The sequence below is a fragment of the Siniperca chuatsi genome, linkage group LG1 (assembly GCF_020085105.1).
Source record: "Siniperca chuatsi isolate FFG_IHB_CAS linkage group LG1, ASM2008510v1, whole genome shotgun sequence".
NCBI lineage: Eukaryota > Metazoa > Chordata > Actinopteri > Centrarchiformes > Sinipercidae > Siniperca > Siniperca chuatsi.
The window spans coordinates 23,485,709-23,500,464 of record NC_058042.1 but is presented as its reverse complement, the minus strand read 5'-3'; the positions used below and the strand labels follow the sequence as shown (position 1 = coordinate 23,500,464).

At 41.7% G+C, this 14,756-nt stretch overlaps 1 protein-coding gene across 1 annotated transcript in view; it reads left to right on the top strand.

Moving 5' to 3' along the window:
* Positions 1-14,756, top strand: part of nfatc3a (nuclear factor of activated T cells 3a) — a 66,178-nt gene that overhangs the window by 27,953 nt on the left and 23,469 nt on the right. The window contains exons 4-6 of the mRNA XM_044190678.1: positions 12,914-13,113; positions 13,635-13,807; positions 14,289-14,429. Of these exons, the coding sequence (XP_044046613.1) occupies positions 12,914-13,113; positions 13,635-13,807; positions 14,289-14,429 (514 nt within the window). The remainder of the gene's footprint in view (positions 1-12,913; positions 13,114-13,634; positions 13,808-14,288; positions 14,430-14,756) is intronic.

The window sequence follows — 14,756 nt, the reverse complement described above, 5'->3', positions numbered from 1 at the left end:
ATATAACAATTTAAAAAAATACAACAATCAAACAGCTGTGGACACAACATTTCCTGAAACAACAGTGAAGCCCAAATTACTGCCATTTGTTGCTTTAGAAACAGCCTATGTCCTCATATATTCAGTCATGCAGGCTCCCTCCAGGCCAGTCATTAACCATTTCAACCTCAGTTAGACCAAGATTCTATCCTGCCATATGTGACGATGCATAATTTAGCTGTCAAATGTTTTCAACCAAGCATTTGCCACACTTGCCCTCATTCCTCATTCCCAGAGGGAATTGTTTGGTTATAGCAGTTTATTTGCAGTAGTAGCAGTGAGTAGAGAGTTTATATCTTAGGTCAGACAAGGCAATTTCAAAGTTGATTCCAAACCCAGCTGGAATCTGATCTACAGTATCTACATGCCTAGTCCTGACAGTCAGTGTGAAGATAGCATCATAATTTTTCATGATTGTATATTTTTTTAATGTAATTTCTTTCATGTTATTTTGGTTATTAGTTTTCTGTTAGAATCTAAATCAGCTCCAATGACAGCTAATAGCAGTTTAGCTCAAGGAGGCAAAAACAGATGATAAGCCACAAGAGAAGTCAGGTTTACTCCCACTCATGTACTTTTCTTTAGATAAGCATGGTTTACAAATCACTTTGTTCTGTTCTTGATAAATTGTCATACAATAAATCTCTGAAATGATTTGGCTGGGTGCCTACACCTGTACATATTGTATAATTGCAGAAAGTGAAAGAAGTCAGTTTCTTCTATAGACATTCAGTAGCAGTATGCTGCCACTGATGAAAATCAAATGTATTTCTGCAGGAACGCACTTTCATGAACACACTGACGAACAGCAACATGTTGTCACAGACAGAGTGAGAGAAGCACACAGACGACATTTGCTTGTCATGAGCAGCGGTTTGCAGAGCCCTGTGCACAGAGAGAAAATGTGTGGGTGAATGAGCTTTATGAGGGAGGGAGGCGAGTATATGTGATATATGTATATGTTAAACTAAAGAAATCTTTACATCATTCTGTATTCAGCTATTATACATACCGCTCCACTCTTTTCAGTAAAGTATATAGTTTAATACGTCATCATTGATATACTAATGTCCAGCTGTGAATTGCTAATCCTGAAATGACCCCAGATTTCCTGTGTATTGAACTCACAGTAACTCACCTCTCTTATCTTTACAGAAAATAATTTTAGGATACACTTACACACTAAAAAACACTGACAATCAACATAACATTAACAGCTGGCTTGCGCTATGTGAGGATAGATAGTATCAGCATTTGTCCAGCAGGTCTAACAGTCAGTCTTTGTTTACTAAACACCCACTCCTCTATTGTTGGTCGTCTTAGCCTCTTTTTGATGGACTGCGCAAAAAAGGACCATATTGAAAGGTCATTTCTTCACCCTGTGATGTCATTATTGTTTTTACAGAAACACATTTACTTTGAAAACAACACACACACATTTGTATCATTGCTTGAGGTTATCAGAAGAACACGCTAAAAAATCATAAACAATAACAGCAAAAACATGAGACGTTATTGGGGGGAATCTCAAAGTCATTCAGCCACTGTTTTGACTGTGTTAACAAGCTTGCACATATCATGTTTCCCAGGTGCAATTTAGGTGTGAACCAAGCTATTCCCTGGAGGCAGAATGACACTGGTGACAGCGTGTGTGATTGCAGCTTCTCTGCCACAGAATTTGCATACATAGATTGGACATTTTTGACTGTAGTTGAGATACTACCTACATTAAGAATTTTGGCGGTTAAGAAGGAACCTTTCTTTGTTATGATGGCAAACATTGGTATATTGTGAGAGATTTAGAAAACTTTTTTTTTTATGATTACAAAAGTATTTTCCTGACTGAATAACTTCATGGCCACTGTGATGAGCATTCCATTTTTTTTCTTCTTTTCATCTCTACGTCATTCTCCACTCCGCATTCAAAGCAAGCTTTACTACTGAGGCTTAATTTTTTTGATCTAAAACACTATGATATTCCAGCCGCTGCCTTGTCTACAGATTGTACTTCTGCATCGTCTGCGGCCCTGCGGGAACTCTCATTCTCCTTGGGTCTTGACTCTGGTGGTGTGATGTCACCAGATGACGGTATAGCTGCCATCTGGACATGGTGATGACTTCCTTTTGTGGCCATGCTGCCCAGATCAATGTACCACTGAGCTGCTGTGTCAACAGAAAAACAAGAGAATGTCTGAGGAAGGAGCTTTGGGGCTGGTTTAGTTTACGTGTGTTAAAGATCTAATGTTATACTGTTAGTGTGTATGAGGAAAAAGAGTGAATTATCATGTTGTCTGTGTGTTAATCCTAAAATCTTCTTGCCTTCTCGCCTTGTGTTTTTCATCAGGTCTGTTGGACAAAAACACTATTTGTATCAGGCAGAATCAGGGCTGTGTCTGTTGTTTGTCTCTGAATACATTTGATTTCTTCATCTGGCCTGTTGTGAAGTCTGCAAACTTGGATTTCTTGGCATAGACATTTGCATTTTGGGACAGTGCAATAAAAAGTTGGCGCTCCTGTTGTGAGCGCCTTGTATAGTCCAATAAAGCACACTTTAATCCAGAGTCGTGGCTAATAGTAGCAGTCAAGAACAAGATTATGTAGTTAAGTCCCTTTACATGCAATGAAATGCATGAAAATATTTTTTTTTGTCACTATTACTTATATAGATAGTTAGAAAATTATAAAATGTTAAACTCTGTATACAGTTGTGACCGCTCAAAGAAATAGAAGGTGGAGTGCAACTTGGTAAAGTGCAAGCTTTCTGCTAGGGCTGGGGCTAGGCAATAGCTATTGCTCAGAGATGGGGTGATGGTGGCCAATAGAACAATTCAGAAGCTAAAGATCTAATCCTGTCTGTGCATCTTTACATTTCACAGGTGGTATGGAAGCGTATCCATGTGGCTTGAGGGCAGTTCTGTGGCATGTAATCAGGTCTCCTCCTGTGCTGGATGCCCTCTGTGAAAATGCTCCGGTAGCTGCAGTGCTCCAGTTCTTTTTCACCAGTTTACTCTGTTTTGGAAAGATCCCTTAATGGACTGCCGCATCATTGTTTAAATCAACTCTGTGCAGTTACCATTGCATTGCATCAATTGCATGCCTTTCAAAGAAAGCAGCTGCCTGGGCTTGGACCATGTCAAGAAGAAGGTCATATTTGTTGGATCTAAATAGTTCTCAGTCAGGTAACCTTTGTTTGCAGTTTTGAGAGGTGTGTATACTCTACTTTGAAGCTCAAACCACTCTCTTTTAGCAGGCGGAGTACTGGAAGTAGTGTCTCACAGTAACATAATCTGTACACGACATATACAAGGCATTAGCAAACTCTTGCAGACGAGCCATGGCTTGTTTACAAGCTCAAGGATGTCTCTCTCGTGTCTTGTAGGCACAATTTCCTGGTGGTTCAGCCAGCTATTGACTTTTATTACTAAAACACCTTCCTAAAGGTCTTTCTCTGATCAGATCGTGGTGAAGCAAACTATGACAATGTTTGGCAATGTATGGCAATATGGCTTTTTGTCTTGGCACTCTGTTTGTAGCTGAGTTGAAGTGAGTGGAGTGCAATCTGATTTCTGTAAAATTTTACATTGAACAGTGAATTTTAAAATGTTTTGTTTTAAAACTGTAAAGAAGAAAAATGAAATAGTTGGGTTATTAGGATCAAAACAAAACAGGATTTACTGTAACTGGTTAAGTCTTAAACAATGACAGTCGGACACTCACAATGAAATGCAACAGTGCATTGTAAAATTGTTCTATTAAAATGTTGTTTTGAAGTTACGAGGGATTCACCCAGCAACTGCATTTTACTCAAATGCTTTTGACAGGATTGTAGATCGGTAGACAAGGTTTTGATAAGGAACTTTTCAAAAATGACCCTTTCTGCGAGAAGGAAATATTCCAGTTTCTTTTAGTTTCTGTTTGGGCATCTGCTAGCTTGAGTATCAAGGTTTTAAGTTACTCATACCTCTCACCCTAGTGGCTCTCATCCAGATTTCTCAGAGAGAATGGTTGTGTTCATTTTTAGCATGTCTGTGTAGAATTTAATGGCTCAGTTGCAGAGCAGTTTTAGGTCAGTGATTTCTAACCTGTGGTTTTGGGCCCCAGACACAGGATGTAGGAGCTGTTAAGAAGTGTAGCCACAGAAATTAAGAGGCAAATGAACCACTGAGGAGACCCTATTGTAGAGCTCAAGTCCGAATTATTTAGATTTAGTTTAAAACGTTTATTATTATACTAAAACAAGCTGATGCTGTGAGCTGGTACTTTGTGTGTACTCTGCCACCTGTATAATTTTGTGGCTTTGAAAGCAATAGAGTATATTGTGTGGTGCATGATATTAAGCAGTACACATGTCTTTGAATTCTATGTCACAGCAACCTGTGCTCTGGCAACACAAATACATTTCACTTGCTCAAGGAATAAAACATGAGACTGCAGTGTGTTGGGAGTTTGACACCAACTTGGTTTGCTAATACTAACAAGTAAGACATGTGGGTGTTGACCAGCTGTTGATTAGTGATCTAAAGAGAGACAGGGGTGTCATAAAGCCTTGGCTGGCAATGGCCATAGCAGTCAGCTCCTTTTCCGTCTGGATGTACGGTAGCCAGACAAACAAAGCGTGACAGTGTTTACATTGAATTGTTTTGACAAACATGATTCATAGCACTGGGTTCTGTGAGGAATGCTGTGTATTCTTATGCAAAGACTGATTCTCACTGCTAATGATATCACTAGCCACAGTGTAGCCTTGTTGAAGTCCTTCTGGCAACAATGTTTATGGGGCTTTTGTCCATTAGAAACCTCTTTTTCACATGTAAAGCACAACAAAATAGGAAGCCTGTAACAGAAATCCTCCCCCTCGTAATGTACTGGTTGCCAGAGAAATGTATTAACTTTTTGATGGTTGAAAGAAATACAATATAAAATAACAATACACTTGTAGAATGAAATATGTCCCCTATACAATATATAAGCACACTGTTTATACAATATACATTCTACAGACTTGAAAACATGCATTGTGGTATTGATAATGATGTGCAAATGTTAAGAACATTTTTGAGGTTATTTAAAAAATGTGCAAGATCCAGATGGTTCTCAATATGTTGCAATATTGTTAAACACCTGACCTTTTAAGAATAATTGTACATTGCAGGATGGCTTCGTCAGTGCCTGGCTGACTGGCAGTTTTAGCCATTCCTCTGGGGTTAGCTGCAGACCATAATCGGTACACCTGTTGCTAGGAGACATATAAGTCCAAAGCCTCTCTGGCTGGCTGAGGTATCCTTGTGCGTATTTAACCAGCTTAATTGAGTGCTGCTGCACCCACACAAATATAAGGAGCCCCTCTGGTATTACCTGCTGCTACGGATAGAGGCAGGCAGACACAACAGAAAAAGGCTGTCAGGTACAGACAGTCACACTCACTCACACACATCACACAAACACTGCATAGGACTGCTTTATTATAACACAAGACAGTTGGAAAAAATATTATGTCCATCTTTAAACTTGTTGCGACGGTTAATAAATCTAAATGAAGCCATGGTGTCTGATAACAAGGATTTGAAAGAGAATACGACAGAAGCTGTCCAAGACAGCCTTATATTTCCACTGGCATGGATGCATTAAATGATTTTGATCCCAGTGTTTGAATGCATGGCCATGACCCCATTGCTGTCTCTCTCTGTCTCTGTCATTCACTCTCACACTTTCAGTGTCTTTAACCCCTTCTCTTATTCTGGCCATCTCTCACTCTCTCACTACCTCTGTCTTATCTGCTCTCTTTCTTCTTCTTACTTGCCCTCTTGCTTTGTGCCACAGTGAAGCTTTTGCCTTGACAGGTCTTTCTCACTCAGCTGACACTCTCAATAGACTGGCTGCCATAATGGGGAGACACACAGACAACAATGCAGAACCAAGCGGTTTGCACTGTGTGAACTGGCTGGAGCTAGCGTTGCTTTGCGCCAGGGCTGTATTTGATGTAAACATGTTGGAAGCTTGGCTCTCATTTGTTGTAATCAGGCTTAGCGCACAGCGAGAAAACACTGAGAGGGGGAGAGAGTGACAGAGAGGTGTGTGTGTGTGTGTGCACGTGTGTGTGAGAGAGAGAGAGAGAGAGTCAGGGAGAGTGGGGGAGGATAGAATGGGGAATAAGAGAAATTGAGCTTGGACCAGTCTAGCAAGGCCATATACAGCCCTCATGCAGTATACAGTAAACGCTCCTGCGTGTGTGTCTGTGTGCGTGTACGTGTGCATGTATTGACCTTGTTTAAACAAACAGTCAACTGGCCCCCTGGCTCTCTCTGCCCTCCCTAGTGTGCTGGGCAAACAGCAAGCCTGTGTGAGCTGTGCTGTGTGTGTGTGTGTGTGTGTGTGTCCATAGATCCCAGGTCGTGGTGCCACAGTAGGGAAACCACTGCCAGATAAAATGGGCCCACTCATGACCTTGACCACCAGCTCCTGTTTTTACATCTGTTGCACACACATGCTAACCAGACGGTCACACACACGTGCATGCGCGCGCATTTACACACACACACACACACACACACACACACACACACACACACACATTCTTGTACTTCTATCTTTGTGAGGACTGTCATTGACATAATGCATTCCCTAGCCTCTTACCCTAACCTTAACCATCATAACTAAATGCCTAACCCTAACCTAAACCTAATTCTAACCTAACCCTTAAAACCAAGTCTTAACCTTCAAACAGCCCTTTGAAGTTGTGAGGACCCGCCAAAATGTCCTCACTTTCCAAAAATGTCCTCACTCTGTAGGTAAAAAAAGCAGGATTCAGTCCTTACTATGTAGCAAGTACAAGTACATTGTCTCTCTATCTCTCTCTCTCTCTCACACACACACACACACACACACACTCATCACAAACCTTTCCAAGGACTACAGTTTACACCAAAGTTAGTCTTCTTAAATCCACACATTCTAACACACACACTCTCTCCAACACAAGCTTCAGGGCTGTAGTTTACACCAACGTGAGTGTATGTAGCTGCTCTCTCATACACACACACACACACACACACACACACACTCACTCACACATACTGTGTGCTGCATACACACAGAGAGTCTCACCATGGCAACCGTGGAGCAACACAGGGAAACAACTTGGCAGAGTCAGGCGCTCGCTGTGAGAAAGTGTCGAGTTACGGCAGAGGGCTGGAGCTGAGGTGGGTGAGAGGCGAGGACAGGGACGGAGAGGAGAGAGTGACAAAGGGAAAAGAAGTGGGAAGAGATGACAGGAAAGATGAAGAATAAAAAGCAGAGAGGAGAGAATAAAATGAGAAGAGATAAACAGAAAATGAATGAATGCTCGCAGGTAGTTGTTGCTGAAACACAGTATGTGATGAGAGGCAGTGTTTTGCTGCAGGGAGCAGGTGATGTTCTCTCTCTTAGCTTTCCCCATGCAAATATCCCATTATCAAAACTCTTAGAGCCCAGATCAGCTCTCAAACCAGCTGTCATTTTTGTATTTTAAACAAAAGTTAAAACGCTTTGGTCTGTGTATGCAGTGATGGGAGATGTTTTTCCCCCTCAGCTTGCTAGCCTTATTACTGGATCAGTGGAACAGATGAAGGCCAAAAATAAGTGAGGACTTTATTTAGTGAGAGCTGACTATGTAACCGTATCCAGCGGTTTTATTTTAAGGGAGTTCATCCTAAACTCGATCCACAGTCAGAAGCAGCAGTGGCAGCCGTAAGTTAGTTACAGGCTTCAGCGAGCATAGGCCTGGGGACATGTGACCGGTTTTAATGTCAATGTGGTTTAATATAAGGACTGATCTCTATCAGGCCTCAGTTACTTGCTGACTGACCAGATGGGCTCAGTGCACTCTGGACAGACAGAAAGGTGAGGAGTTAAAAGAGACCACCCTCCTGTGGTATTTCACACTCAAGCATAGATTTAGGGGGTGGCGGAGGGGTGACTCAGGAATGTGAAGTCAAGGGTGTGTGTCGTGTGCATTTCAGTGTCGAGAAGCCTCCTCCTCCAGGACCGTGGTATTATCCATGTGTGCTTGTTTACATGTCCCGCTGTTTGCAGGTGGTGTTTTACCCATTTTCTGATTTGGAGGTGCAAATGGGCCCCAGAAGTGTGCTTGTATTACTATTTGAGGAGTTCATGGTATCAGTGTACTCATCATTTGTTACACAGTTTTAATGCTGTCTTAGGGATGTAAAACATAGTGTTCAGGTTAAAAAGCCAGCATTGATTTGAAAATTTGGGATCAATGAAAATCATTTAATATCGTACTAGGGTAGGAAAAACTTGTACTAATAACTTCCCACCTGCTCTGACATGTTTCTTTTCCTGTTCAGCTTCCACCCCTTATGTACCAGTACCATGTACTGAGCCCTTGTTGCTAAAGTAAATGTTATTCTTTGAACCAGCTCTGTGTTGTAAGGCTTACGTGCGTTCAGTTATTGTTGACAGTATCAGTTATTTTTTACAGTTTACATTTATAAAGCTGCTCTATTTTTTTCTAATTCTCTAAATTAATCAAATTGAACTGAATCAAGGAAACACCAAACAGAAAATAATAGCCCGGCTATGTGGTATGTTTCTGTTTGGCCGGGAGTGTTGATTCATTGGGACTGCTGAAGTGAGCCCTTTCTTTCTGGCCCTCTAATCAGGTTTTCCTCGTTGATTATTTGATTTAGAAAAAACTCCTGGCCTGCCAAGTGTATGTTTGTCAACACTCTGGCTCTACACCAAATCCCTCATGTGCAGAGACGGAGAAACAGAGAAAATACAAGAGGACACAGAGAGAGGCAGAGATGAAGAGGGTAAATGGAAGGAAAGAAAAAAATGAGGGACTTTTTTGTTTCATGGTGACAGTTTGTAGTGTTGGGTAGAACTGACAAACTGGACAAATAAATCTCAGACAACTTCTACTTTATTTAACACAATGTCAAACATGTTGAACCTCGTCAATTTCAGGTGCTCAAATAGGAAACTCAGGTATCACATTGGCACTGGTATTTAAAAAACACCACTCTGCGTTTAACTCACACGGCTGATTTAAAATAAAAAATGTATTCCTATTTTTTTTAGCTTTTTGTGGTGTTCTAATTTACATCCGTGAAGTGTTTTCAGTTTTTAAGTCTGTCTATCCTCGCTCACAGATACATTCCTCCAGACACTGTTAACTAATTTTATGCTGTCTGGAACACACATGGTGCTGCGAATAAACATGCCCTGATTTATGTACACATACACACACACACACACACACAATGTGCACTACAAGCATGCACGGAGACACATGCGCGCACATACACACACGTGCAAGCGCTGTCTGTCTGTGCTTACTTCCACAGTGTGCAGACATAATCATAAAACAAGCAACACAACCCACAAGACTGTTGATTCCTGTGACTCCATGTTTCTTTGAATCCAGAATAATGGTGTCATTTATAACCACGGATCCATTCAGACCAGGGTGCATAATTACCTGTTAGCTTGTTACTAGCAAGATTTATACTTTCATGTGGCTCTTAAGATCTAATGTGGTTTTCAAAGGTTAACCCATTACTGGTTATTATAGGGGCCTCATGCTGTCCCTTGGTGTAGCTTCCTTCCGAATACATTTCATGTGCCGCATACAGGAGTTTGGAACATTCAGTGGGTTGATTCCAGTTTGACATGGGCAATGGTGAGAAAGCAAAATGAGAATTTATCTCACCATATGCTGTAGCTGTCAGTTCAAGTTTAGAAGTTTGATTTCAGAAATATATGCTGTCCGTGAGACTTTATATGTGCTTTTGTGTGAGGAGGAAGCTTCCTTCTCTGACTATCGTCCCTGTGGTTAGTGTCACAGAGATTTTATTCTGTCTCCTGCAGCACCCTCTGCCCTACAAGAACCAACAGCACGCTCTGTACAAAGCACAGAGACACAGTCAGACACCCAGAAAATAATGCAAGTAACTGATCTGTTTAGTCATTCGCTCTAATTCAGTCATGCCTTCATCACTGAGCTGTTAAAACACATGGAGGACATGGTGGAGAAGTATCAACATACCTTGGGGTGGGGAGTTTTTGCTTCAAACAACAAACAAAGCCAAAGTTGGAAATTATATTTGAAAAGCCAAAAAAATAAACCTCAACAGTTGGCAAAGTAATCATTGATTTATTGGTACCTATAAACAAACCTTTCCCTAATTACATAATTATACAAGACTATAACTGCCACTTCCTTATGAAAATACAACTATGCTTTCCACAGATTTTTGGTCAAGTAGAAGTTGGAGAGATATTTTGAAAGTCAAGATTTTTCAATCCTGAAGATAACATCTCGACTCAGTTAACAGTCTTACCCCATCTAGTGTAATATGCATTCCTTGTTTCATTTCAGTGCAAGGCTAAAATCGTAAAGGTTTGCTTCTTGCAGATTGTCCCAATGTTAGTGTTATTTTTTCCCTTTGACTCTTTGTAAAAGGTTTTTCAAATTTCTTAACTGAACTGCTGGCAAACACTGCTTATCTGCACTCAGCAGTTAGATAAATGAACATCAAGTGTTATGGTGACCTGTCTGAACCAGGCAGCTGTATGGCTTCTCCTTCAGCTCACTCTGAAGCTGTATTAGTTTAGCCTGCCTGGACCTGCACCTCTCAGCCCAGACTTGTGTATAGCCTTTGGCCTCTCCACTTCAGATCAACCTGAGACGCTGGGATAGCCACACTGGAAGTTAAAGAGAAGTGTTCAGTATAGGATTTCAAGAAGGCACTGCAGAGGAATTTGTTCTCGCTAGTTGGTAATGAATGTTAATCATTCTTCTTCGATCTACAAAAGTTATACATATTGAAGGAGTCAGGTAAATGTAACATCATCTCCTAACTAACTTGGTGTTAAGTAGTAACAAAAAGTCTTAATTTTGTTTACTTGCCAGAAATAATCTTTGTATTATTTTCAATTCAAACCCCTCTTGGGAACCAATAGGTCTTTATTGCTCAGTGGCACGGCCCTACAAGGTTTTCATTCAGCTAAGAACAGTTAAGCATTAACTCCTCCACCCTGCCTGCCTAGTATCTGCCTCTGGAGGCTCGTCTTCTCACATAACCCGCTGTAAACACAGCATATTTCACTTTTTCCACAGCTCAGTTCAACGTAGGTGCCCCCATACCTTGACTTCTTTCGCCACAGGGGGCCGTCTCGGAAGTAGCAAGTGAGAGAGAAAGAGAGGGAGATGCAAAAATGAGCTCAGGCTACCAGTAAATCCAATGGCAGCAGTTCCCATGAACACCAATTCCACCACTGATTCCAGTACACCTTTTACCAATGCTGGAAATAAGTTGTGTTTAATAATCCTGCTGCAAACCAGCATAGTTTAATAATTGGCGTCAGAGAAAGTCAATATTTTGAAACCAAGCATGCATTTGTTTGGTAGTTCTTGCTCACTGTTTTTCTCAGGTACATATGTTTCTAGGGCCTGATTGTGACCAATTGAATCCTTTTTATTTTAGCTGGTTTTGGAACAGGACATGACAAATGCCAAGCTACACCCACTTTCTCTCCTTCCACCCACCACGCTTTTGTTCCAAACATTGACACAGCGGCGTGTGACGCAAAGCTGCAGGCAGGAAAGGGTCAGTAGCCAGCTGTGGTGGGGTTGAGGCTTGGCAGTTCCTGGGGTGACACAGCAATGAATGGCCTTGTTCTCTTCTGTTACCCTCATTGAGCTGCCCTCCATCTGCGCTGGAGGTGTGGGCTAAGAGGGCAGTTCGGTGAGAATGTGTTTGTGTGGGGGGCGGCGGCGGCATCTTGCCGTCACGCAGTCTGCCAAGTACAGCATTACAACAGTGGTGGGATTGTGTGGCCTGCGTGTTTGTTCTGTCCCTCTGAGGAGGAAAGGTCCTGCTCTCCTTTCCATCTTCCCCTTTTCTCTACCCGACACACGCAACACTTTTCCTTCATCGGACATCTCACCTGTCTAAGTGGAAACCGGGGTGCCTGCACTCGGAGACTAATGGAGAGGGAAGCTGCTAGTCTAGCTGCCCCATGCCAACCAGATTGGCACGCATGAGCCACTGGATTTGAAAAGGCTGTTGACATTTTTACTGGCATTTTTTTTTCTTTTAGCCACAGTGTAACCATTCAAAGGCTTTTTATATGCACAAGACCTCACAGAATGAGTTGAAGATTGTGTGAATGATGCTTTTGTATAATTTTATCTTAAATTTAATATTTATTAGAGGAGCTAAGCTCAGTAGAAATCAAACTTACACAGATTTATATCTTAGTTTTTAATTTTATGTTTTATGTGTTATTGCCCTTTTTTGCATTTTTACAACTTAGGGCCATGTTAGAAATCCACATCTTCATCAACATCATTGTAGAATTGACTTGGAGGCATTCATTTATACATTTTTTGTGAATTGATATGATAATTCCAGTACACCAGCTATTTGTTCTTTTCATCATCTCTTAAAGCCAATTCAGTGATGTTGCTTTCTCTTCCACTGTAGATGCAATATGACATTTATTTGGTCTTGGAACAATTGACCAGACCAGGTTTCAAGGTTTTGGTAAGGTTTTTGGAGGTAACAGTGTCCTGCACAGAATCCTCTTTAGGGACAGGCGTGCAAGGGGAAAAAATTATAAGACTATTAGTTGAAAACATCAGAGTCAAACTGGTTGGAGGCCAAAGCGCCAGATGAATCTCCAGTGGCTCTGCCAGAAATATCGCAACACCCTCGACCTGACATTTAGATTCCCTCCAAAAAAGATGGCCTTCTAAAGGCAGTGGAAATGAAGAGAGTATTCCTTTGTTCACACCTCTCATCTGGACCCCAAGAACTCACATCTGTTTTTCTTCTGTTTTTCTATCTCTCTCTCTGTTGTGTCTCAGCTCATTGGCTACAGTGAGAAGCCCGTCAACCTGCAGATGTTCATCGGAACAGCAGACGACCGTTACTTGAGGCCGCACGCCTTCTACCAGGTGCACCGGATCACCGGGAAAACCGTAGCTACAGCCAGCCAAGAAATTGTAGTCTCCAGCACCAAAGTTCTCGAAATTCCTCTCCTGCCCGAAAACAACATGACAGCCAGGTAGGTGTCAGAAGCACTTCAGGGTTACATTACTCAGTTATGAGCTTACCACCATGAAGGAAGCCCTGTCCAGTGAAAAAATAACCACGTTTATGATCATACAGGTTTGTAACATCTTCCAAAGGGGATTTAATAGATTTTCTTAATTTAAACCAACAGGAGAGTTGGGCACAGAAGGAAAATGTGAGGGTTTCCCATGGAGCAGAGAAACAAACTTTATTCGAATATTTATGATTCTGCATCACCCAAATGATTATATTTATGTAAGGTCTGGTTTCATTTACATTGGAATTCATAGGAAGGCATTTGGTAGGGATTTTCTCATTTACAGTTGTAATAAATCATATTCACAGGCATTTTTAATTTGTGATTCAACACTTAATTTGCCTCTCATTGCCAATCCCCTGCTGGGCTTGTGGTTGGTTTTATCACTCCCAGAACTTCACTACTTAAATATGTCTTAGATGATTGCCATCCTGGTGGTGCCATATGGGGCCAACTATTTTCCCTCTACCTTGCAGTATCGACTGTGCTGGCATCCTTAAGCTGCGGAACTCAGACATTGAGCTGCGGAAGGGGGAGACGGATATAGGAAGAAAGAACACACGGGTCCGTGTGGTGTTCCGAGTGCACATCCCTCAACCCAACGGGAAGGTGCTGTCGCTGCAGGCTGCCTCTATTCCTGTGGAATGCTGTGAGTGTCAACTTCTCAGCCTGAGTTTCACACACACCCAAACAAATTCATTCGGAAAACCATGTACACGAAAAACACACACAGACATGCACACACACAAACCTATCCACACTGTTCTTTATTAGCAAGCTTGCAGTCTGGCGATTTAGGATGTTGATTTAATCTACTGTTTGCTCTCATTGAAAGTCACTTCAGATAAGAACATTTGATAAATGTTTAAAATGTAAATGCACTCAGTTCTGTCTGTGCCATTACCATAGCTCTGCAATGCTTTTTTCATTGAGGCTGTCAGAGAGGTGTTGAAACGGCAATTTTGTATTAAACTGCATGATATCATAAGGTGTTCCTGTTAATTTGTCTGCTTACGGTATATTGTTGTACATCCATAGTCTACACAAAAAAATGGACTGCAGTGTGTATGAACACAGCTCAGCAAATGATCATCCTCTTTTCTCCTCAAACCCTGCTGCGTCTCTCCCAGCCCAGCGTTCAGCTCAAGAGCTGCCACAGGTTGAGAAATCCAGCCTGACCAGCTGTCTGGTCAGCGGGGGAGAAGAGATGGTCATCACCGGCTCCAACTTCTTCCCTGAGTCCAAGGTCATCTTCCTGGAGAAAGGCCCTGGTAAGTGTTATGTCCACACAGCAGCTTAGCCTTGAACCACTGCTGCAGAAACAGCTTGTGCCAATTACACGTGTTTCATGGCTGTCTGACAGATTGTATCAGAGAGGCCACCATGAATAAAACATTTCACATGTCATTTATGTGGTCTGTTGGACAATCATTCTCTGCTGTGAATTAACGTTTATACACTTATAGATGAAACTGAAATTTTGTAGATCTTGCACATGTTGCAGGCGTCAGCAGAAGGTTTATAGGAGTCATGGCTGATGTGTCTGTAGGGATGTGAAAAAGACATGTATTTCTCTAATTTTACAGTGAAGGATGCTC